We start from the raw sequence: 27,438 nt of genomic DNA on the forward strand, positions 1-27,438 counted from the left end.
ATTGGCATCCTTAGCAGATATCATTGCCTGAACTGGAGCTTTTGAAAGGTGAAGGCATTACACAGTTTCTCCTTAGCCCTCTACCAGGCTACCTGTCTTAGTTTCCCGTAAGCCTGTACCTGGGTATACAAATCATTCTCCTTTAAGACTCATCATGTATTTAAGATGGCATCCTGGAACAATCATTCCTTCATTCCTAATGCTACCTTCAGAGAAGAACTGTGATTCTTCAGAGAAGAACAGGAACTGGTATTAAAGTAATGATTCATGGTTCATTGACCAAGTTTTTGTATGTGTCCTTGCCCAAAATCCATCACAGTCCTGATTTTGTACAGTGTCATATACCTAGTTCCCTTCACTCAGAACAAGTGCAGTTCAGTTCTCAGATCTGGGAACTGACTTCCAATTAGTTTGTTAGAAAAAAAATATTACAGAATCACAAAATGGCTGAGTTTGGAAGGGACCTCTGGCAATAACCTGCTCCAACCCCTCTGCTCAAGCAGGGCCACCTAGAGCAGGCTGCCCAGGACTGTATCCAGATGACTTTTTAATATCTCCAAGGCTGGAGGCTCCACAACCTCTCTGGGCAACCTGTGCCAGTGCTCGGTCACCCTCACAGTAAAAAAGTGTTTCCTGATGTTCAGAGGGAACCTCCTGTGTTTTAGTTTGTGCCCATTGCCTCTAGGCCTGTCAGTGGGCACCACTGAAAAGAGCCTGGCTCACTCTGAAAAAAAAATACCAGCCTTAATACAATTTATTATGTAAACATCTATGTCCAGCTTACTACTACTCACTGCATACAGGCAGAGCTGGCAGCAACCCCCTATATTACATTACCTAATACTTTTCATTCTCGAAGACTGTGGCTTTTTTTTTTTTTTCTTCCCTTGAGAAATCCTAATTCCTCCATTGTTTCTAGCACAGTGGCACTACTCAGCACAAAAACTTTCCAGCTAGGACAGAGTTTCATGTCTTCCCCAGGAAAGTTCAAATTTTACAGGGAGATAAACTTTGGAAAAAACGTGTTTTCATTTTAATAATTTACATCAAAAGGAGGCTGCTTCAGAAATAATCATCAGACGTTATAGTACCGTGCCATGCACTGCCCACCAGCAGCAGCCCCCTGCCCACCACTCCGCATGCAGGAATAGCCACAGACAGGGCAAGCCACATGGGCCTGGCTCCCTGGGTAATCACACAGTCGTTCCTCAGACATTCTCCCTGTAATGCTCCACGTGGAAGAGGAACTCTCTGTGCTTTTGTGGAAAACTGGACCCTTTTCTGTCGAAACCAGTGACTGTTATTTCTGAGGAAAATAGATAGGAAGGCTCAGGCTTAATAGCTGACGTGTAGCTCAGTTTTCAAGGGCGTCAAGTTCCGCATACCGTAAGAAGCTATAAAGAAATGTTGCAGACAACCATATAAAAATTTGTTGTTTCCTTTTCAAAATCAGAGGCCATCATATACAAATTATGAGTAATATTATTTAAATAGCATTAATAGTACTTAACACTAAATACTATTAAACTAATACTATTTGGTTTCAAAGCCTGCCTCCCAATAAATAATTAAGAAATGCCAGATCCTTAATTATATTGTATTGTGTGCATGCAACATGATACAGTTAGCAACTACATCATCCCATATAATCTTTTTCATAAGACTTTTACCTCATTTAGCATGCAGGATGTTAGCAAGCAAGGATAAAATTACGTATGTCACAGCAACCATAAAAAAAGCATTTCCTAACTTTTAAATGCTCAATTTTTAATATTCTTTTGTATGTAATAAAGCTTAAAATAGAATTTAAACCCTGTTGTCTTTCCAGCATCTATCTCCGACAAACTTACAGCGAGCAGCCTAACTGTTCTCTTCCTCCTCCAAACTCTGCATATTCATAAGTTTCTTTTGCATCTGTATCTATTATTTATTTATTAAAAAGTAATTTTAAAAAATTGTTAGGCATTTGCTTTGGTCAAAAATAACATTTTTATTTCTAGAATACAGAGAGCATTTCAGGAAAATGGCAAAACTTTTGACTATTTAAAGGTGGGACAGTAAATTTGAAAAAATAAACGCTTGGGTCAAATGAGCATATTTCACCCTTTATCTCCTCTAACAACCTCTCCCTGGTGTTAGAATCATAGAATCATGCAATAGTTTGGGTTGGAAGGGACCTTTAAAGGTCATCTAGTCCAATCTCCCTGCAATGACCAGGGACATCTTCAACTAGATCAGGTTGCTCAGAGCCCCATCCAACCTGACCTTGAATGTTTCCAGGGATGGGGCATCTACCACCTCTCTGGGCAACCTGTGCCAGTGTTTCACTACCCTCATTGTAAAAAATTTCTTTCTTAGATCTAGTCTAAATCTACCCTCATTTAGTTTAAAACCACTACCCCTTGTCCTATCACAACAGGCCCCACTAAATGTTTGTTTCCATCTTTCTTATAGGCCTCCTTTTAGTATTGAAAGGCTGCCATAAGGTCTCCCCAGAGCCTTCTCTTCTCCAGGATGAACAACACCAACTCTCTCAGCCTTTCCTCATAGGAGAGGTGTTCCATCCCTCTGATCATTTTTGTGGCCCTCCTCTGGACATGCTCCAACAGGTCCATGTCTTTCCTGTGCTGAAGACTCCAGAGCTGGACACAGTACTCCCGGTGGGGTCTCACCAGAGCAGAGGGGCAGAATCACCTCCCTCAACCTGCTGGCCACGCTTCTTTTGATGCAGCCCAGGATACGGCTGGCCATCTGGGCTGCGAGCACACATTGCCAGCTCATGTCCAGCTTTTCATCCACCAGTACCCCCAAGTCCTTCTCTGCAGGGCTGCTCTCAATCCTTTCATCCCCCAGCCTCTACTGATATCAGGGATTGCCCCAGCCCAGGTGCAGGACCCTGCACTTGGCCTTGTTGAACCTCATGAGGTTCACACGGGCCCACTTCTCAAGCTTGCTCAGGTCCCTCTGAGTGGCATCACGTCCCTCAGGCATGTCAACTGCACCACGCAGCTTGGTGTTGTCTGCAAACTTGCTGAGGGTGCACTCGATCCCACTGTCTATGTCATTGATGAAGATATTAAACAGTACTGGTCCCAATACGGACCCCTGAGGGACACCACTTGTCACCGATCTCCATCTGGACATTGAGCCGTTGACCCTTTGAATGCAACCATCCAACCAATTCCTCATCCACCAAACAGTCCACCCATCAAATCCTTCTCTCTCCAATTTAGAGAGGAAAGTGTTGTGAGGGACCGTGTCAAACCCTTACAGAAGTCCAGATAGATGACATCCATAGCTCTTCCCTTGTCCACTGATGTAGTCACTCCATCACAGAAGGCCACTAGGTTGGTCAGGCAGGACTTGCCCTTGGTGAAGCCATGCTGGCTGTCTTGAATCACCTCCCTGTCCTCCATGTGCCTTAGCATAGCTTCTAGGAGGATCTGTTCCATGATCTTCCCAGGCACAGAGGTGAGGCTGACAGGTCGGTAGTTCCCAGGGTCCTCCTTTCTACCCTTTTTAAAAATGGGTGCACTGTTTCCCTTCTTCCAGTCACCAGGGACTTCACGTGATTGCCATGACTTTTCAAATATCATGGAGAGTGGCTCGGTAACTACATCAGCCAATTCCCTCAGGACTCTGGGATGCATCTCATCAGGTCCCACAGACTTATGTATATTCAGGTTCCTCAGGTGGTCACGAACCTGACCTTCTCTTACAGTGGGAGGGACTTTGCTCCCCCAGTCCCTGCCTTGAGTTCCATCCACTTGAGAGGTGTGGGAAGAGAGGTTGCCAGTGAAGACTGAGGCAAAGAAGTTGTTGAGTACCTCAGCCTTCTCCTCGTCCGTTGTTACCAGTTTGACAGTCTTGCTCATCAGGGAGGGTACACTTTCTTTGACCTTCAAAGTTAGGAGAGTTAGGAGAGTTGAATGCCTATGTTATGTTTCCCTGAGGCAGCTTCTACTTGCATGACCAGCCCTTACTCAGCAGCCTGTCATTCCAGAGAAGGTTTACTGACCCTGGCAGGTTTGGAGAACTTCTATTTCACATAGATGAACAGTTCTTTAATAACTTATTAAATAAATAAGCTACTTTTTAACAGCAGCATGTCATGTCTTCGACTCCAATTCTTTAAGCAGATTTATCGTACTATGTTTATAGGTCTAATTGTTCTTTAAAGAACCTTGGGGTTCTTAGTTCCTTGGGGAAGAACCTTAGTTTCTTGGCAAAACTTTGGGGAAATTTGTAAGGAGTGAATTTAATTATTTTGAACTATAAATTTCAGAACTCCACACAAAATTGGAAGTCAGAAGAATTGCTGTCAGGGAGGCTGTGAGGATGTTGGTGCTAGCAAGAGGACTAACAGTGCTGTGCCTGCCAGGCGCTGTGTGGTGGAAGACTGGTGTGGTGGGGGATTTGGGGCAGAGATCAGAGTGGAAGGTGGAGAGAGGAGCCAGAGCTGTGAAGGAGAGTGGCTCCGCATGGGCCTTAGCACCGCACAGCCTCCAGCTGTGGGCTGTGATGGGTGCTGTGTGATGTTCACATCCTCCCCATCAGGGTGTCCTGCAGCTACACAAAGTCCAAGGCTACAAAGTCCTACCTGGCCCTCTGTGAGGCAAGGCTCCTGATCTGTGCTTTATAATCTGGATTCGTTTTAGTCAGGAGAAAGCTTCTGATGTCAGGTTTGACCTGGTTTGCTGGTGTTTCTCCCAAGTACTTCTGCAACGCTACTCATGCGATACTTGCAGAATCCTCTCCCTAATTTGCTCTAATGCACAGGCTGCTCCCCCTCCGTGTAAGTGCCTCCTGAAAATTTATGAGCTGTTCACTGTCAACAGTACATCGTTTGGTTTCTCAAGAATATGCAATGCTCAGTAGGGAATAGGGTGAGGGAATTTTCTGCGTGAAAAATAATTTGTAGGTACAGTAGGAACAACATACAGAAAAAGATAACAATAATATCCTTAAAATAAGTTGGTGATGGCCCTAAAGAACACCATTTTTCAAGAACATTTTGGCTTTAAAGCATTTTGGGGGTTTAATTTTTTGAGCATATTTTCAATATGAAATATAAGGAAACTAATTTTTTTTTTAGAAAAGCAATAATAATTATTACTTATATAATTATATAATATTATTTATGGTTCTTACTGTTACACAGAAATGAGCTAATGCCCAGCTTGTTTTCTATTATAATTAAAACATACAGAAAACAGAGTTTTATTCAGGCACTCTCAAACTGAACTTGTTTGAACCACTGTTATTAGGGCTTCATTTTCAAATAGCAGCATTCCAGTCAGTATTTTTTCATGGTTTTGTTTTGAGGAAGGAGTCTCTCATGTTACTGTTTTCAATTGAGTAATTTTTATTGCTAATAGGTAAATTGCCAGCATTATTATACATCTAGCATATACAAATTTTGAAGTAAAAGTACTGTGTTTTTTGTGTGTTTGCAGGCAAGTGTATGCACACATGTTCCACAGGCTGAAAATCTGACCTGTAGCTGTTGTAAAATATAAACAGGTATTAGTAAGTTTATGTTTCTGTATAAACTAAATAAAGTTAATATAAGCCAAGTTACTGCTTAGCGGAATCAATCACTATAGCTCTTTTCAGACCTTTGTGCAGTATGAACACTGCACACTTTCCTCTCCACTCATCCTAATTTGATGTTTAAATTATTTTTTACAGAAATTCCAGTAGGAGGCATTGTTTTTTATTTGAATGCACACTATGTACTATGTAAACTATCAGGAGTTCTGGATTTATAAAATATGACATTCCAACCTCTTTCTAACACAACGTTTTATGTTACCCGGGTATTTTGTGTCACCAGAGGAGAGGAAAGCTCTGATGCTGTCCCTTGTCTGGACCACAGCTGCACCTGCCCCTCCTGTTTCTGCAGCTCCTGCCTTGTTTCCCTCCCCTCCATAGCTATATGCTGTCTGTCTCTCCAAGAACTCCTACCACAGTACTTTGCTATTAACTTACATTCAGTATATTTAAAAATATTTTCTTAACACTACTCTGAGACACTTCGGTTTTGTAGATCTGCTCAATAACAGACCATCGGCTGTTTCAGCCTGTGAGTTAGGTTTTTCTTCTCTCCCCTTACATCCATGCTCCTCTGCAGCCATTGAATATTGAATGTTCTCTCCACCTAGTATTTCTCTCCCTCATTTACCATTTGTTGTACTGACTATCAGAGTAAAATCTTTGACTCTTGTCATAGAATAAACCAGGCAATACTGATATCTGAAATTAGTTATGTTCATTTAAACAAAGCAATATTTTAATAAAAGTGACACAGAAGTGCATTCTACAGATTTGGGTTATACAGGGACGTCTGCATAGAAACTGATCCTTTATGTGAGCATCTTCCAGATGTAAATGAGATTCTTCAGTGATATAGAAAGTTTAAAAAAAAACAAAACCACTGCCAATTCCAAATTAGATTGAAACCCCTGTTAGCTGAATGAGTTTTAATTGCATTGAGAACAAACCTTGGCAGTACACAAAATAAAATCAAAGCTACTACTGCAGAAGTAATATCAAATCTTATCTACTGCTTATCTGGTAAAAAAGGAATGTCAACTGCTGCTGAATGGTGAGGAGAAAAGATAAATCTTCCAGATCCTCATAGCACAGAGATTTCATAATAGATGTTTCTAATGACTATTCAAGAAGCTTTTTAATTATGAAATACTATGCATGCTTCTGAATAGCCAGGGAACTGTACAAAAATGTAATTGGCAGCAGAAGAGTGCAAATAAATCATTTCAAAGACAGAAAGAAAATTCAATCTTAGTAACAGTTATGTAATAGGAACAAAATATGTATAACAAAACCAGGACACCGTTTAGTCTCTCAAAAATATAATTTATAGTGAATGCATTTTACTCAACGCTGTAATTTGTAATTTAATATGTGCATAAGCCATAATTAAAATATCACTATAATTAACTTTGAATTACACAATCTTGCATCTTTTGTTTCAAAACTAAAGAATGCTTATTATAAAAGCTCTGCTTCAGTGTTTCACAGTGGTGTTCCCTGCCTTGATTTAACATGCTTGACTTACTGACTGAATCTGTTCTATTTCTGGCTCTCAGGACTGCTCTAAGTCTGTGGGGATTGAGAGGCTGAGTAGGACTACAGATGCACATCTGTGGAAGGTTTTATGCGTGGGTTTTTTTTTTTCCCTGGTAAACTGGGAGATTATGATTGATGAGCCCAGCATTAGGGTAATGTTATCAGGGACACTTTCTGCCTCTGTCCTTTGTGCCATTGCCGAGGTCAGACCATAATCATGTTAGCATTGAACATAGTGCTTTATTAATGTTTCATGAGTAACTCCGTAGTAATCAGTCTAGCTTTGTATGGATAAATAAAACTGCTACAACAATCCCTGATGTATACACACTGAGTGCTTTAGAAGCTACCGTAATAGGTCTTAAAAGTAACTTGACTGAATGTCTTTTCCGGTCTCTATAATAAGTCTAATTTTCACAAGTTTAAAGGAATCTCTTTTGATGGAAAACCATTTCCACTTCCATTTCTGTGTTTAGTTAGAAGTGTAAAACACCCAGCTGAACAATCAAATAAAACAACACCAAAACCCGGCCTGCCATTTATTAATTTGCACAGAAGTTTAGTAAAGCTTGTTAACCAATTAGTTAAATTACGTTAATTTATGTCACTGTGTCTCTGTGATGTTTTCTAGGCTGTTCTCTACTTGCTTCGGTAAGTCTCAGGATGAAATGCTGAAATTCTTGCTGTTATTTAAAAAAATGTTTACATTCATAAATGTGCAAGTAGGCTGTATATAAGGATTTGTATTTACTCCCACGTAAAATCACATGTGATATATGCCTGCAGCAAGCAAAAAATATGTATGAACAGAAGAAAATATTGTCAGCTAGGGAAAAACAAGATCCCACTGTATGTTATGCCGTATCACATAGGATCCTTTCCACTGAAATGAAATGACTACTGCTGATTTCATTAGACAAGGGATCAGGATAACACTTACTTGAAATATTCCTCAATTTTCTGTGGCTCTCCTGTAAACATGTTCTCTACTTGCTTTTCTAAGTTGCTGTAGAAATTCCAGGCTTGCACAAGCTTGCTGTGTTTTACACGTCAGCACCACACCCAGGCTATTTTTTTTTCTCAAGATAGATTCTTGTATAACAGCCAAAGCTTGGCCTGGGGATGACCTAACTGAATAATACATCTGCTGGCCAGTTCAAAACATGGAATCAGACATTAGGTAGGGAATGTCAAACTTTCCAATCCCTTTATATTTGTTCCTTACTTTGACTAGTCTAGTTCTAGTGACCAAAAAGAGAGAGTACTGGCAGTTTGTTGTATGCGCTAATAAAACCCTGCGTGAGGAAGTTTTTCTGAAAAATTATTACACATTCAAATTATTACACTTTCAAAATGTAATTCCATTACTTCTTACTACACATACTATCTGCATTTTTGTGAAAAGGATTATCCTTCTTTAGCTACTTGCTACTTTATAATAAGCTTTATAAAAAACTATGCATATATCATGCTCTTTAAACATTCCAAAGTTATCCACTTTGGTTCTATCCTCTGAACTCAATCCAAATGCGAATACTTATTCTGTCATCTAGTCATCCAGAAGTGAATCAACTATTCCAGGTGCAGTCTCAAAAGGACCATAGACAGGTACAACTGTTTACATCCTCTGTGATGCAATGATTCTCCATAGATGGCATGAAAATACACTTATTTCTGGTGAATACAGAATTACAGAGTTTTATCTAATCTAATTGCTGCTTATTGTCACCCTTCCCTTGCTACTGCTCTATTTTTGGTACTATTTTTGTTTCCAAGCTTCTTCTTCCTATTGAATATCTTTAATTGTTTCCTCCCAAGGTGATTTTCAGTGTATTTTCTGCATCTAATTCAAATAAATCTACACCTCTTTCTCCTGTTTTCTAAGCAATTCCCAACTTTGTTATCATTTGTGAACTTCATCAGACTGCTCACTTGAAGATAGCATGTATGTGTGTAGAACTGAATTTTAACTACTGATCATGCTCTTGCTAAAAGTAGATGCTGGGATTAATAAAGGCCATGCAGAAAATGCCTCCAGGCAAAACTGTGTAATAACGGCATGATGCTCACATCTGTGGGGGACAGGGGTGGAAGACACTATAGGAAGGGTATGATACATAAGTGAGACAATTTCTGGTTTTAGAAATCTGCAAAGTACTCAATTAGTTCAAGCCTGTAATGCTAATACTACTCTAATCTTAACATTGGTTTGTCTGTCTCATGGCCATCTGAGCATACTTACACACATATGGAATCAGTCATTAGTGCTATTACAGCTTAATAGTTAAAAGGTATTTCCAGCTTTTAACTACCAGCCTTTCTTGAAAGTATCGTCCTGAAGGGGCATAAATGCTATACTCTAAACTCATGCAAGCAGCTGTTTTCTTCAACAGCCGTAAATATTCCAGCACAAAACTCTTCTGTAGAGAGCTCCTATGCTATTTTCTAAAAAGCAGAAATTGCACAAGAGAAATCAAATAAACTAAAACTAAAGGTTTTCTTCAAGTGACCTCTTATCACGTAGTGCCTTTTATCCTCCTATTAATCATTCCACCTTTGTGGAAAGGAAAGATGGAGAAACACAATTTAGGATCCAAGAAGGAACATTCTTTGTAAGATTTCCCAAAGGGAGTCATTAATATGCATCTGTCATTATATTCCCCAATAGGTGGCAGCTGGTTTATCCTTTTTCACTAAGGTATCACACTTCTGTTCTTACAGATGTCAAAACTAAACCTCTTGGTCAACTTTAGCATGCTTACTCCTGGGTCCAGTTTGGGTTTAGCCACAACCACAATCCAAAAAAGGGCTCTGTGCAGCAACATGGGCACTCTGGAGACACGTACAGGTGATTGTGCATCCCACACTTGAGAATGCTAATGGAGGGTAGTGATCCTTTGAGTCCACCTCCTTCTTTACTAGTAAAATTGCGCTTGAATTTACAGCCACCAGCTGTGACAATTACTTGTTTTTAGAAATAATGTTACAATATATGCAGCTATAAGAGAAATCAGCCAAGAAAAAGAAGGAAAATGTTGTTCAGCTTCTTCCTGCCAACGAAGGACTACTCCCTGGAACACATTTCTCATGCTTTGTGTAGTGCATTTCATATGTCTGAAGTGATGAGGTTGCCATCACTTCCTTAGGAGACTGCTGCACATATGTCAAACCATTTACTCTTCTAAATGGAGGACACTTCTAAATCATATACATCTAGGAATAGGTTTGTTCTTATAATATTCTTCTGTTGTTTTAAACTTCATATGGCTATTTTTCCTATCAGCTCCTGAAGAACAATTTTCTTTACATACACAGTTCTTGAAATTAAATTGCCAAACTGATTAGAAGAAAACCAACACTGCTAGACTTACAATGCTACCACAAAAGCACTATAGGGAATAATGCACAAGCTGAACAGTTCTGCAACTGTATGAAAACCCATAGCTTATTGAAAGTATAGTCCTGACTCTATAATCAAGACAAGCAATATGCATTTTAAGGAAGATCCATTTCCAGAACAGAACCATAAATTGAACTATTGCTGGCCAAAACATCAAAATATACCTTGTTTTTCCTGAAAATGACTAGAAGCATACGTACGTATTAACTCTATCATTAATAAAATTATTATCTATCAAATTAAAGCAAAAAATATACAACATAGGTAAATGTTTTTCATGCTTAAATTCTGCAGACTTCATGGCGATTTACATCAGAGCAGTTCTTTTGCAAAATTTCTTCAGAGACTGCAGTTGTTGGCTTTTGTTCACATTTCTACACTTCCAGTTCATCTCTGATGAATAGGAAGTGCATAGCTTCAGTCGAGTAAGGAATATAATATATCTTGCAAGATACCAGCATTTGTAATAACCTTTTATTTTTTGATGTAGAAGGTGGTGAGGAGGAACAGATTTAAATTTTTCAGGCTATCCAGTATTGTCCAGCTCATGCCCATCTGATGCTTTCTCATGCAAGAGTAAATAACTGAATTTCATATTCCATGATTTGGGCACATGGAAGGAAAATCCATTGTAAAATAAAGGGTTCTGCCAAGCAAGACAGAATGCAAATTCTCCTTCACTTTTTATTTTATTTCTATAAATCTAGTTCTAAAGAGGCAAAAAACAGCATTAGGTTAGCTTGTTAAAATGCAGAGCTCCTTACTTAGGCTAAACTAAAGTGCAGCTTACCATCCTGTTGATACGGACGAAGTCTTCAGGCTTCTTGGCCCATGGGGGGAGATCAACATCATTCACAACAACTTCATCTTCTCTGATTCCTAGATTATAGCCATTACTGTTGACAAACATCTCTGGTAGGTAGTAAAACTCCGGAATTAACTCCTAGCAAGGAGAAAACACACAATGAGACTTTACATTTATACAGAGATGCTAAATGGTGCTGCTAGAATCAGGGTCTGTTGTAGTACACATTAAAGCATTCCTGGTTTTGTTTATGTTTCTGTGCACTTGTTTAAGAAATTTAATAATCTGTTTTCTTGTACTTACGGTAAAACACATTTTTCATAATGAAATATTAATCTTTGTTTTTCCCATCTCTGTTTTTATGAAAAGCATAACTTTGGAAAAGCAGTGCATATCAATAAAGGAGCCTTTTTCAGAATAACAGGTTCAAGAAACTGTATGCTAAGCCTTTAATACTATAAATACATTGATTTTTTAATCACTATTTAACTAAACTACATAAAAGGGGGGGAAAAGTTGCTGATATAACACTGTTTTGATTTTGCTTTCTCTGTGTTCTTTAATTGCATAAGAAAAGGTGGCAATTTGATTACCTATGTAAGGAAAAAGAATTCAGGGTGAACAAATTTTTCTACTGTAAGAAAAATTCAAAAATACATGGAGAGAAAAATGTCAGTACAACAAATGTCCTTAAAACAGAAATACATGATATTTAAACTGTGGATGATCGATAACTGAGTAGCAAAGATTATCTGCAGTGTATTAATACATTATAGATAAGTCAGGGTGTGAAGTTTTTCCCAATTTCCAGGATAGCTAAATAGAAATGCATTTTGACATAATAAATATCACCATTTGTTGCTGTCTATTATTTTAGCAGTAAGTATTGAACTGCAATAACAAAAAAGCTTTAAAGCCTGCTGCCTCTTTTGTAATATCCAGATATGGATTAAATTCACTAAATTACATTGTTAAAAGCATTATGGCATTCAGTTGTGTAACATGATCAAAACTGATGACACAGCACCTGAAACCTGAGTCTCTTTGTGGTCTTTTCAAAGGCTGCAGACATGCGAAGCGTAAAAAAAAATCACTGCAGACACAAACTTATCTAATTAAATCTGATCTGCAACTCCATCGAGAATAGAGCAGTTAAAGCATAGATGGTCCTTTCAAAGTTATTAATTAAAAAAAAAGAGAATATTTATATTACAATTTTAAGTATGTTTAGAGAGGCAATTTACTTGCTTCTTTACATCATTTTTAATATACTGCAAATAGTCTGAATTCAGATTAGACTAAAATGCAATGTCAATCAATATCTAACCAGTGCAAAACATTAACCAAGTGAGACGTGCCTGAGCTTGAATAGCTCATTAGGAAACAAGCTGTAATTTCAAAAACGAAAAACAATTAAAAATATTACATGCAGTAAATAATAAAACAGCAGCTAGAGCAAAGCCAAACTAAAAGCAATCCTGAATATCCTGTAAGGTTAAAAGAGAAAAGATTATTGTACTGACAATCTTAAGTTTGATTATTTACCTAATTTACTCAGAGTATTTCTAAAACCAAACTTCTCCTCTTTCCCCTAAACAGGATCCACTAACCCTCAGGTTCCTGAGGAAGCCCTTTGGTTTTCTCTAATGGAGCCCAAAGAAGAATGAGCGATCCTCGCAGCTGGAGAAAACTAGACACTAATCTTTCTAGAGCACAACAAACTACTGCTAACTTGGGACTAAGAGCTGGCCACAACCCAACATGTGCTACCATACAAATCACTGACAAACTAAGAGCATTGCCTTAAAGAAAGGAAAAATTCATAAGGACCTCAGAATGTTGAAATATTATTACGTCAAAATTAAATTAAAAGTCAATATTCAAATGAAACAGAATTTATTAAAGAAAAAAAGTAAGCAAAGTTTATTTCTATTTTGCATAAAAGCCTTGAAACACATACCACTTTTTAATTACTACCATTTTTTATGCAACATGGTGGTGTACTAACCTGTAATGTCAAATAGCAAGCAAGTTTTTGACTCCATCAAAGACACGTTAATTCTTAAATTTCCTTTTTCAGTTTTAAGTGTCCTAGGATCTAATTGTGAACTTTTACCTCTAACGTATCTGAAAGATTTGTGCTACCCAGAGACACATCTAATGTTTAACTGAATTCTACTAATCTTCTGACTTCAGGGGTATCTTGAAACAAAGATTTAAGTCACTGAATACTTTTAATGGTATTTCCATTTAGTAATTTTATCTTTGTTGCTATTTGCTTTCAGTATAATTTAATGTTGCCTTGTCTGGTATAGCAGAAAACATAAATAGAAATAGAATAAATAGAAAGCATGCGATTAACTTTCTTCATAAGATTTATTGTGTTGTATATGTTTAGTTTGACCTGTCTTATTCCTGTGCTCTGGAAACTAACCAGTGCCAGGCTTCTAAATCCTCTTCAAATAACACTCTCTCTAGAACCCTAATCATTGCAGTTATACATCTCCTGGTGTTTGGTTTTTTTTTTAGTCACAGTAACAAAACTAAAGATAGTATTTAAAAAAAAATTAATAAACCCACTGTGTTATAGTTTCAGCATTCTCTTCGATGTTATTTTTAGTGCAGCCTACAATTTTGTTTGCTTATTTGAGTACTATTTAGCATGAATTTAACTTTTTCTTGGGATATGAACAATGTCACATGTGATCTTTCCCAGATATTTACATATTTCCCATACTTCGCATTAACCATTCAGTTTTCTTTGGTAGCATTTGATATTCCTCTTGCAATTTCACTGTCTCCACTGTTGACTAGACTAAGAAACCACAACACCTAAAAATAGGTCAGATAAATCCAACCCCTTCTCATTTCTAGAGAATGAATAAATATATATTAAAACACAGACTCGTTATGAAAACTTGTAGCACCCCGTAAGTATGAACTTGATAACATTTAGAAAAATCTTCAAAATGTGTATTTAGCTACTTGGAAGCATAGAAAATACAATTAATCTAGAGAAGTGTGATAGAAAGGTTTGGTTTTATGTGTTCACTGTTTATTCTGCTGCGAAAAAATGAAGAAGCTGTCTCTTCTACCTCATACCAATGGCAGGCGCCGGGTGAGGATGGAAAGGCAAATACTCCCTTCCCCAGGGCCTCTGAACATGCTTCGCTATGAGAAGTACAAGCTGGGAGAAGCAGAGAGAGGATGGATTAGCAAGGACAGACCAGGCAGCAAGGATGGAGCCTGGGAGGTTGCTGAGAAAAGGAAGGAGCAGACAGGAGTGAACCTCAGCAGAGATGGCAAAGTGACAGCTGGGGCCCAGAGAGAATTGCTTTAACCAAGAAGCCACTGAAAGTTGCAAGAATGAACACAAGAATGAAGGAAAGGATAACGCTAGCAAGGGCTAAAGTTATTTGCAAAACCTATTTACATTTTTCTCAGCCAGAGTTTGGGTTTTCTTTGTTTCATAAGTGGGTTTGTGCCAGTTGATATTCTAATAAAGATTATGGCTAGAGACAGCCAGCTATTTTGGTGCTTTTCCTGTTAAGGACAGGGAACAGACACCTCAAATATCTAACTGTTTTAGGGTCACATTTGGAGAGGTCACCTTGCCCATTCCTCCATTCCAGGAGAGGTTCAGCTATACCATCTTTCCTGCCAGATATCTGTCTGCCTTGTTGTCCCAGAATTTGAGTGACAGCAACTCCACAATCCTTCCATCAACTGACTTCAGTATTCTTTATCTAAGGAAGTTTTACCTAATGCCTGCCCTGAATCTTTCCTTACACAATCTAACCCGTTTTCCCTTGTCCTAGCTATCAATCCATCACAGATACAGAGAACAGATTACTGTTTTCTCTTTGCATAGCTTGTTAGGTTTGAAAAGCACTACCCTACCAGCTTTACAGCCTTTTGTCTCCTAAAAGTCCAAATGAAAGACAATGATTTTACCTTCCATATTGCTACCTTGCTTAAGTTTTAGTTACAGATGTGTAAAATACTCTTTTAATCTCCCCAAACTAGCTAGTAGAATTATTCCTAAACAGGGCATAACTTAATTTACTCCTATACATACTTTGGCCTTATTATATTTTGTCACATGTTCATCACACAGAAGCCAAAATAAATGTTTTTATCAACCTCTGTGGTCTTTAGATCAGAGATTAAGATTGCATACTTTTCTGACAGGATCTGCTATTTTTCATTCATTTTTATGCACAGTGTAATTTGCCATATAACATAGCTTCTTACAAATCACCAGCTTCATACTTCAGAAGGGTCATTGTGAAATTCACCCTGAAGGTAGGGACAAGGAGACTCAGAAATCAGCAGGGGAAAAATGTATCTCAGTGATGGTATTTACACCAGGGGATGGGACACAGAGGACCTTCTGTCTCCCAATCTGCTTTCCACTTGACAGACAGAATAGTTGATAAGTGAATCCTTAAAACTCCTATTGCACCTTCAGTGGCACTAATGGTAAAAGGTCAATGCAAAGGCAGGTCTATGCAAAGGAATGCTTGTTTGAAGCTACCATGATTTTGAGAAGTTTATGTTTCAAGCTACAAATGTTCATGAAAGACAAATCTCAAAATATTATCTTTCTACACGACAAACATTGAGTCAGCCAGTGTAAATCAAGATATGAAGGAAAACATCAAAAATAACAACATAAAAAATCTTCCCCAGAAGTTACGTCAGTTTGCAGGCATAAAATGAGGGAATGCAAAGAAAAAAGGCACAGAAGACCAGTATTATTAAAAAGTCTGGTATTTTTAAAATATTCACAGACCAATTAAGCAATTAAGATGTATATTGTTATTGTATGCCATTCAGCTGATGTATAATTTTGCATTAACTGATACATTTCAGTAAATTTTATTGGTTTCTTCGCTCTTGCCAAAACATATCAAAGGTTCTAAATAAATCTTTCTGACTACATAACCTGTCATGGGTAATTTCTTACCACAATAAATATGTAGAGTTCAAAGAGTTAATAAAAATAGGGATTCTAGTGATCTAAATCCATTTGCAGTAATTTCTGTCTAGTTGTCCTTGACATTTCACAAGCTGGTAACCTCCTCTGCTCCCCTTTCATTCACACTTCTAATAAGACAGGTTAGCTTTCTATCATTTAATAGTCAGCTACCTTTCAAACTGCCCAAGAAGCTTGGGTCTTCTCAGATGAAGAACGATGCAGTAAAGCTACTGAGGGGTGTAAAAAAAAAGGTAAAACAAATATTATAACAGACATTTCTTGTCTGTAAATGTGATCTCTAGTTTATTTTAATAGCTATACTAAAACCCCAAGGTATAGTTAACAGTATTATATGCCTTGTGTCTTCATATAAGAAAACATCCCCAAATGCATTTTCTAATTTACAAGCCTGTGACAAATCCAAGCTGCTGAGAAATTAAACTTTAAAAATATGTCTTGGGGTGATAGAGGACCACTATTAACACTATCATAATTGTACACCACTTGCATCAAATCTGACGTTTCTGTTTAATATGTTTTGCTAAGGGTATACCATTTTATGGCCTCCAAATGAAATAAAATCCAACCCAGACGTTTTCACTTTTCTAATATAATTCACTTCAAGGTTTTAAAGCTGCCATTTCTTTTTCTTTCTTTTCCTCCCAAAAGGTTGATCCCCTGGCATCCATTAATTCCACAAGAGCCTAGTACTGGGTCAACGAGCCAGTCATGAGTACCTCCATTAACTGTGTTAATTCACACTAAGGCACCTTAATGACATTTTGTCAGAGCTACCTTTCTAACTTCTAAACACACTATTCAAAAAGTAATATAACAACTTTGAGAGGCATTAGGAAAGATTAGTGCCTGAACAGGAGGTTCTGGGGAAGTCAATGTTATCAAAAACTGGAGCAGGGAGGGGGGAGGTGGAAAGGACAAAAATGTGAGAGCTGACTGGCCAAGTTATGGTCATTTCCGGGTGACTTGTTTCCTCAAAGGTCACTCTGCGAATGTTCATTCTTCCTCCAGCTTGTACTGATTATCTCGAGAGAAGGTCGATGTTGATAAAGGGAGAGACAATAAAATAAACTCTCTTATCCAGGTTCTTCCTCGTGTGTTACCACTCGAATATAGCACATACCGTATTAATTCTGTTTCATCCACTGTAGGTGAACAGGTTTCTTTGAAAATGAACCAAACCAGCCCAAATGTACAGAACAAAATAGTCTAAGTAGATCTTTAATCATCCATTGAGCAATAATCTATCATATGCTACATTTTTCAAGGGTGGTGCACCTTTTGCCACAATTCAAGATGTAGCGATTACAGTTTGTTTTTCAGACTGATGAGTACGGCCACAGCCCTATTTTCATTAGCTCAATGTGAAACAACTTAGTTCCAGAGGAGAGTTCATGTGTTCTCTCTGTTTCTCCCTCTCTCCCTTTCCCCTCCCTCCTCCCCTTTATGTATGTGAACTCCCAAGAATGCCAGAGAGGACACATGCATATGAAAAAGGAAACTGACCCACAGAATTGCAGCTTCCTAAAGAGATATACATTCCTTTGCAAATGTCAGGTATTTATTTTTTAAATTTTAAGGCAGCAATTTTTAATAGTGATTTGGATGTTTCCTTTAAAATTACATTGAGGCTGCAAAAGAACAGTGTTGTGGGAAGTGTCTGCATTGCTTAAAAATCTCAATTTACTAGTTAAAACTCACCCCCTTCAGAAGTGACTTAAGCACTTAAGAATAAAGCACCTCATAGTCCTCTTTCTTAAACAATAACTGATGAAAAAAATCATAATACAGATTTTACTTTCCTAAAAAAAATAATTTTAAAAGGATTTTTTTAATTAGACCTTGCTAATAAAGAAATGAGGCAATTCGTATAATTATTTAATATGGTAATTGAAAGCAGAAATTGTGGCCATCTTACAATACACAGCATTGAAGAATGTCAGATTAATTCATTACACACGCTGTTTTTAAATTATTTCATAACCTATGCCACAGTAATTAATGAGATTAGTGAGATCAGAGATTAAATGTACTTAAAGCAGCTCAGATGAATTTCAAATATATGATAAGGAATACATGAATAATGAACACTTGCTATTCTTAACAGTTTTGAAAGTTTGCGACTTTGATGGATAGTCCATATTCCACACACCTAATATTTACTATAAAGACTCAAAAGATCTTTAGGGTGGGAAGACAATTTATAGTTTGTATATCACATGGGAATCCACACTGCACCGGGAATCCACAGTCCAAAGACCCCCATTTATAACTGTGTGCAGCCAGAAGAAGCTACACAAATAGGCAGAACACTTTGACAGAGAACATGCTTTAAGATTTTGTACTCACACGCAACCTCTGTACATCTTCTCTTTTGCACACTATCTACTTTCTCACAGGACTGGTAGGTAAATATGAGAAGTTACCAGACAGCTGAACATGAATTTTTGGGTGTCTCACACTCTCAGAGCTGAAGGTCTTTTGTTGTGCAAGACAGTGGTTGCTGCTCTTAGGAGAGTGGGCAAAATGGGGAGAGATTTTGAGGGGGTTTCTTGGTGGTTCCCCAAACCTCACTGCTTTTCCAGTCCCTGAAGACTTGATTAAAATGCTTAAAAAGCCTGTAAGGCATTCCAAGCAGTAGCACAACTAATCTGAAAAAATGGGGTATTTGTAGTATTAATAATAGTTCAGTTTCCCATCCTTTTTCAGAATGAACTCCGAGGCCTCAGGGAGAAGTTGGCCCTGATGTCATGGCATTGAGAAATGCAGTTCATTAAGATCTTAAGCAACAAACAACAGCAACAATTAGCTGCTATACTCATTCTTGATTTATCGCTAAGAAACACAGACTCTACAAATGGAAAGGGCCTAAAGGGTCAACTAGTGCATCCTCTTGCCAATTCATGATTGTCCCTGATGCTTTTCCAGTGCTTTGCCAGTCTACATTTCTAAGAAGCTCGACAAATAAGGGTTTTACTACTTCCCCTTGTGAGGTTATTCAAATTCAGAGAATACTCAATTCCACTTTAACTTTTCTTACTCTGTTGGTTAGGTAAGCATTTTTCAACTCTGATCCCTTTCCTCTGAGGTTTACCTCTTTGTTCCCTGACAAACAATTCTTCTCCTTTTCATATGTTTGCATATTTTATAGCATTTATGATACCATGTCTTCACTTTTAGACATTAATTACCCCACACATACACACATTTTTCTTCCTGTATCCAACTCCTTAAACATATTTGCTGCTTTTCTTATGGCTCCCTCCAGTGTGGGTATATACCTCCATAGCTAGCTCCCAGCAAAGGAAGCACTAAGCATTTGCTTTATCCAGCATGAATACATACTAAAAATCGAACAAGGAAAAAACAAAAACTTGTCTTCTCCAAGAATGTAAGAGCTCTGAAACAAATGAATGACTAATCAGACTATTTCAGGTGGAAATTTAGATGCCATGAGATATTCTAGTTGTTATAACGCTAAAGATATAGCTTCGGTCTCACTATAAGCTTTCTGCCATCCTGCTAATCTTCAGGTTTCCTTGTTAAACTGAACACAAAACAGCAATGCATTGACATATACTGCTTAGGCTACTGAAGTGTACTTCAGTAGACCTATTCCAGTAGTGGCTTTGTATCAATATATAATAAATTAATTTGATGATGGTCCATAATAATAATAATACCACATTGAATACCACATTGAATGCTGATATTAAATACATTAAAAAATCTCCTCTCATTTCTACCTTTTTTTTCCTTTTTCTTTTTTATTTAGATAGTTTATGAACTTTTTCTGTTTGCTTTAGCATCCCTTAAAGATTTAGCTTATTTTTTAATCTGCTTTTGTTTATCTATTTTTATCTTAAACTGAATCAACTCATAATAAATCGATTCAAGGTTAATTTCTAAACCCACCTTCCATGCATCTTCATTAATTAACAAAACCATATTTTAAACAACATCTTTAATCCCTAAAGTATCCCTGAACAGACAGGTCAGGGATTATCTCGAGAAAACATTTATTGGCTAACATACCTCATCTGTGCCTCCCATATTAGATTTTCTGTAATGACTTAGCTCCAAGTAGTATTTCTCTTTCTAATGGCTTAACAGAAATGTATATATATCTAAATCTGACTCTGGGGCTCTACAGCAGACTCCCAAATGTATTCTAGAATACATTATTTTACAATCTTTCCCCCAATGCAACTCTGACCCTTAATTGTTACTATTTTATCCGAGTTATCCCTAACTCCCTCTTTAATTCAATGACATTAAAGTACATAGCTACCCCCACATCTTCACCTTTTGCCTTCCTTTTCTGAAGGTGAGTACCTGGTTTTGAGCATCTTTTTAATACTTGTTTTATTTTAATAACTTGGATTTTTTAAATAGAAATACATTTTGCAATGCAACTGTTATCCTTCTATAATTCCTGCATCATTGCAGTAGCTGGCAGCAGCAGTTTAAATTCCGCCACTTGGTTCACAAGACTCCTGGTATTTTCATACAAACATTTCAGTTCTTTGTTTTACTGATAACTCACTTGGTTGCTAGTTTAGGAAGAATCTTTTCACTAATTATATATCCTAGTTGAATACTAGCCCTCCATCTGCCCACAGGTATTCCTCTATCTTTTGCAATGCCTTCATATATTTAACTGCCCTCCTCCTGTGTACTAAAGCCAGACAAGAAGATTACAGTCACTTCCAACTGTCTTCCCTTATTCCTCAGTTTAAGGCTCTTATCGTTTGTTTCAGTCCCACTCCTAGGATGCCATTTTCCCAGATATTCTGGTGGAATACCAGGAAAACCAGATTTCATTGAAAGTTAAAATGTCAGCAGTTTGAATTTGAAGAAATGGCTGCATTTCAAATATAGTAGATATTAACTTGAATTCCTTCCCAGTTCTGAAATTTCCTTTGTTTTTCTTAAAAAGATAACAGCGATAGTACTTAAAATACTATTGACTTCCAGAGAAGCATAAATAAACATGAAATCGGTTGTAAGAGGTTTAGGTTAATTTCTTTTCTTTAAAAAGCATTTTCTCCCATATGTTAAGATGGCCATACAATTTGCAATTTGTTATTCTAACTAGTAACTGAATAATAACAACACGGTTTGTCCACATATACTTCTGAGACTGCTGGAATATTTATGCAAACAGGAGTTCTGGAATAAAAATAAATCAACAAATTTACATCTTCTTCTTTTGTCAAGTTAAGTAAAAATATTATGGCAATGTGACCTTGACTTTAGCATTTCCTAGTATGAGTGGCAGTATCAAAATAGGAGAGAGATATATTCACTTTAAAATAAAGTTTAAAAAAAGAGCAATTAATAGTATACTGCAGCCTTTGCCTACCTTATTACTAGTAAATGAGAATCAAGAAAGGACCATATTATTCAAAGTATTACTAGATTTTGGGTTCTTTCTGATAAGGTCCCATGTATACAAACAATAACCCTTTGTATTTAACAATAGGTAAGGAATAACAACAGTAAAATCACTCTGCTCTCCGGCTGTTTCTGTATATCGTGTAGAAGTTGCTTTAATCTAATGCGTATTGTTGCATAATATCCCCAGGCACAGTCAAGTAAAAGCTAAAGCTGTACAGAAAAGCCAACATTTTAAATGGGTCTTGTCATTAATGCTTTATTAATTGCCCCAGGCAATGCAAACCCAGAGCTAGGCAAGCTATAACAATATGACACTTTAAGGTCAAATCCAATTCCTGCTGTGTTTTATGGAGTGGGCCAAATATTGAGTTAACAGCAGGAAAGAAAAATTTATTGGGCTTTTCTCCGTCTCCTGATTATCTGATCTAAATTAGATCAGTTAGGTTGTTTTTCCCTAAAAACAAAACACCTTTTGTCCACTCAACTTCAAAGAATCTTTGATTGTTTCTGTTAGAACAATAATCTTTAGTAACATCTACCTTTTATTTAAATATCCCTAGTGTACTGAATATAAAGATATGAAATATAAAACCCTCTTTCTCCCTACATAAAACAAAATACCGTAAGTGAAAATGCACATTTACCAATTTATTTAATGTATATGTTACCTTCACATCTGAGGTATCTCTTTGGCTGTTCCTCCAAGACCTGGCTACTGAAGAGAAGGTTCGATCTGGGTGGTCAAATTTGCCATCATTTGCATTTAGAAAGAATGTTGTAAAGGGCTCCTGTAGTCAATGAAATTAAGACGGATTAAGAAAACAGCAGAAGGAATCATGCAGCAGGTTTCTAACAAAATCCAAATTACTTTTGCAGATCAAAATACTTCATAAAGGCAGAATTAAAGAAAAATATGGCACCTCATAGTTATATCTATGCATGGGTATCTGTACTGAGTATCTTAGTACGTTTATTGGCACTAACACATTTTGCACACACAAATCTTGAGTTCTAGCAGGAAAGGTTATTTTATATATGCACTCTTCCATATGACTAATTACCCATCAGTGGCAGACCTATGCAGCTTAGTTCCAGTTCCTGATGGTTGCCTACTTCACTCCGACCACTGTAAACACTCTCTGTGTTATTTATATTACCATGCTTTGTTTACCTCTTGTAAGATGGTATGTCAAAATAAAATCTTAAAAAAATCCCCTGCCTGGATTTTCCTTTTGTTTTCATTTAATTTAAAAGACCTCAGGAGGTCATTTTGCCTCACGGTAGGTAGAATGGCTGTACAGTCATTATGAGGCTGACTATGGTTACAAGTTATCTAGCTTTAGCATTACTTTGGGGCAGAGGTACAGAGATGCAATATTTAGAGTTTTTACTTTTGCTAATTCTATCTGAAACCACACTCCCAATACTTACTAAATCAAAACAGCTATTAATTTTTGGGTGGGAAGAGCTCAAGTCTTAGTCGGGAGAACCCATTTTTATGTCACCACGTTCCACTGCAGGGGAGGGGTTGACAGGGGACCAAATCCTTAATTTGACAGCAGAACCTGATTACTGAGATCATTGCCAGCTCCCTGGTTTTCCAGCACCACTCCATTAGCTCTCTGATTCAATTAATATTTGGCATGGAAATGACTTCTTCCTCTTTGCCAAAGTCTGATGGGGAATGTTTGAAAAAGTGTCCCTTTTGTTAAATTCACACCCAAATTTATTTCCTTGCATGTCCTGATCATTTGGAAATTTCATTAACCAAGGCAGTTCATAACCACCAGATCATCATTCTTATTACAGTATTACCCATCTACTATTTGAATTTTATTCTATATATCCTCTATTTCCTTTTCTGAAACTTTTGAACAAAGCAGGGAACTCCTCCATTAATAAAGAAATTTCATGGGAATTATGTCACATTATGTTTAAATGTGACACATTGTGTTTAAATTACGCAAGATTAAAGAGGATTGAAGTAATTCATTTTCCACAGCATTTAAGAGCAATTAAAATATACATAAGGAAACCATGGATGCAAAGGTAGTGAAAGAATCCAAAAAGAGGAGGAAAATAAAAGAGGGAATTCAGACTTCCAGAGACCATTGTTTCTCTAATTTTTACTTTGCATGTCTTCTCAGTTAATCTTTTCTATCATACACAACAGTCAACACAGGCTACTTTCTTTCAAAGAAGAGAAAAACTCTAAGTTTCTCTCTGTAAAGGAGAAGGAATGGGATATCTCTCTTATTGTCATCATAGTATGCTGATACCTTTGAAGTAGCTTAAGGGAATTGTTTATATTTGAAGAAAGATTTTTTTGTTCTTTTCTTTTTAGCCAGGGACAGTATTTTAACTTTCAGTGTATGTCAGTACAAATATGGTATTGTTTTCATTATAATAATTGCAAGAATGCAATTCTTGCATTTTGAATTTAAGAATGCAAGACAGTCTACTGCTAATTGAATGGTGAGGTTTTTTTCCAAGTCTTTTTTTCCTCTTAAAACATTGGGGATTTATATTAAAAAACACATTCAAAAGAATAGGTAACAATCTAAGAAATATACTTTCATCAGTGCATTTTTTCCCATCAGAGAATCCTAGTATGTCTTAAATAATGAACTAAAAATAATTAAATTAAATAAAAAATAATCACAATATAATTTCTTGTTGGAGGACCCTAAGTCCCATTGCACAATGACTTTGTTTGCACTCGTGAATATTGAAAGTATGCGTGGTAAGTGAGGACAAGGTTTATAATTTGAATAGAATATTAAAATTTAACAGCAGCTCAGCTTGGTGAGCAGCATAAAAGTATCACAATTAATTGTAATACTGAAAGAAAAGAAATTAAGTTTTTATATGTCTAGACTTTACAGTGCTTCATACAGTGAAATTCATGTAAAATATAAATGAAAAAGCGTATGATTCAGACCCAGAGCTAGCAAACTGAAAACAATATACACAGGAATTGTATTATATTAATTTAGCCTAAAATTCTATTAATATTATCATTTTAACATTAAATGTATATTAAATTCTTTCAACATTAGAATTATTTTGGTTTTAACTAAATTCTCACCCTCCAATCCTCTGTATATATTTGCAATAACAATCTTTGCAAATTATGCTATTTTTCTAGCTTACCCATACTGGAAAACTTTATATGTTGTTGATCTGAGCACAAATAATTCTGTCTTCTACCAACCCCAACCTATCACTTCTTTTCTTTATAAGATACGTGTAATTTGTTGTGAACATCATTGTGCAGCAGACTGTGGGTCACTGCTGAGGGTCTGGAATCAGAAGCAGTTGATGGATTAAAAAAAAAGCAGAAACCAGAAAAATTATGTAATTACAATAAATTATGTAAAAATATTAATCCAAAATTCCATGACAACATTATTTGAAGCATCTGAGACAAATATACAAAAGCTATAAAATTCATAATCAAGGATTAAACTTTTAATAGCTGAGCACTACAGGGTGCCCTATTATGCTATCCTGCTATGACCTGTTGTGCCTATCTTTTTGGATTTTTAATCCTCAGCAGAAATTCAGAGCTTTCACTTGCTTTATCTCAGACCTCTCACATAATTTTAAGGCAATTTTTATTCTCTGGAAAGTCAAGTGCTTATATTATATAAATACAATTCATATCTGTATTCAATATACTCATTTAAATACTGTTATTCTATGATACCAATTACTGTCATTTCATGTAAAGGTTTTGTTGCTGTGAGAGCTATAAAGCTGCACAATGTTTTCATTATAACCCCATCTCACTCGTTCCTAATATTCTGAATAAAATTCACGCCTTGTTCACTGCCAACAAGAAGAAAAATTCGTGGGGTACTTGATTACGATTAATACAAGCTTGAGCTGTGGGGACAAGTAATTTTTCCGTTCAACAGCACTTCTCTCCCTCCATCCCCCTTTTAACAGTGCCTAGTCTTATTTGAATCATTTATGGTGGGAGTAGCGGAGGGAAGAGGAAGGGATGTGTCATTCTGAGACATCTTATTTCAAACAAAAATGTCTTTTCAGCCATTTGTAAGAGGAGAAAAAGAGGGTATTTGAGGTTTTGTCAGAGTGACGTACACCTTTTGTCTGATATATCTGTGATTGTCCTACTCAAACCTACCAAACAGGAGACTCAGATTCACTTCTGTCTACAAGAGGATTCCAAGTCCTCCCCACCTTTGAATCTCACTAAAAACTAGTTTCGGCTCAATCAGACCTGACTCACAATAAATCCAGAATTTCTTCTACCTTGTACAAGTACTTAGTTATTGTAACAGAAACTGGAAATCAAGTATTCTCTGCAAACTTCTTGACCACAAGGTTAAAGAATCACGTTCTCTAATACTGGTCTTTGTTTCAATGACAATGTAACTAACTGATTCATGCAAACACAACTTCTTCAACAGCAAACAATATGGAGCATGCAATTGCACCATAGCTCTAGCCTATTTCACCTAAAAATGTGAAAACAATGATGATATTCACATTCAAGCCAGAATTAATTATTCCGTCTACTTTTCTGTTTTCTTCTATCTACTTTTCAGGCTGACATTGAATTCACTGGAATATATGGCATTCTGATGTAGGATTCTTTGTTTAAACTATTCTACCTACTGGAACTCAAATATTCACTTGCCCACATGGAAAGCACGTGAAAAAAATTACTCTCGAACCAGGTGGTAAGGTCACCTACCCATAAACTATGAATATTTAATTTCACTGATACAAAAATTGAACTGTGTCAATAGAACAGTGCATCCCTTTCCAGAATACCTTTTATTCTGTTTGCTGGATCAGACTTGTAGATGATGTTGGCTCAGATTTCCTAAGGAATAAGTTGAATTTCTTAGGTTTAGATCTAAAGATGTGCAATGTGCAAAAATGTTTAACCATGGTTTGATTTCAGCAATACCTCAAAGAAGAGGAGGGCAATATTATACAAATCATGGTGTTCTCTGTTAGTTTTTATCATCATTATTAACCTGACTGAACAATATGGTAGACTTTCACATTCATTATCGATCTCTGTAAAGCAGTTATTTAACCTTTAATAATCTACCCCTCAACTTGGAAAGAAAGCTGATCACTTTCAAGAAACAGTTGATTTTGGATATAAACCTAACATTTCTGGAGATCATGCGGGATTCATTCATAATTACAACATTAAATATTTCTAGGCTGTGGCTCAGTTAATTTCTTATGAAGCTAGTTAGAGGATTGTTTCTTGATCTTTCAGAATTCTAGCATGATGTAGCGGTCTGAAATGTACAATGGAGTAGTTTAAATAAACATGTATGGGTTAATTAAGAATTATAATTTCAATTCACATATGACTGTGTGCATGCACACATATGTGTGTGTGGGGGGGGTTGCTCTACAGAAAGAGGGTGCATGCATTATCTTGATTTGGGAGAGTTTCAGGGTCAGCTGTATAACCCTCAAAAGTGACCGTAACAAATCTGATATACGGCCTGGTGAAGCTGAACCATTGTTTATCCTGAACTTGCCTTCATTTTTCTCCTAGCGTTCTTACAGAGAGAATGGAACACACCTAGACTTGTACAACCAGCTCACAGAAAATATAAACAGAAGTTTTGCAGGTGCAGTAGTAGCCCATAGGTTCAGTTAAGGATTACACCCTATTCTACTGAGTATAATGAAAGAGAGAAGAACAAAAATTAGTAATAAAATTATTATACTTGCTGTAATCAT

The 27,438-nt window shown here is 36.8% G+C and overlaps 1 protein-coding gene across 4 annotated transcripts in view; it reads right to left on the reverse strand.

Annotated features, from left to right (window-relative positions):
* NBEA (neurobeachin) overlaps nt 1–27,438 on the reverse strand; it is a 522,877-nt gene that overhangs the window by 52,968 nt on the left and 442,471 nt on the right. For all 4 annotated transcript variants that reach the window (XM_072854755.1, XM_072854781.1, XM_072854766.1 and 1 more), the window contains 2 exons: nt 22,365–22,484; nt 11,283–11,435 (listed from right to left, as the gene is read on the reverse strand). In XM_072854755.1, coding sequence (XP_072710856.1) covers nt 11,283–11,435; nt 22,365–22,484 — 273 coding nt within the window. The remainder of the gene's footprint in view (nt 1–11,282; nt 11,436–22,364; nt 22,485–27,438) is intronic.

The sequence above is a fragment of the Ciconia boyciana genome, chromosome 1, assembly GCF_034638445.1.
Source record: "Ciconia boyciana chromosome 1, ASM3463844v1, whole genome shotgun sequence".
NCBI classification, from domain to species: Eukaryota; Metazoa; Chordata; class Aves; order Ciconiiformes; family Ciconiidae; genus Ciconia; species Ciconia boyciana.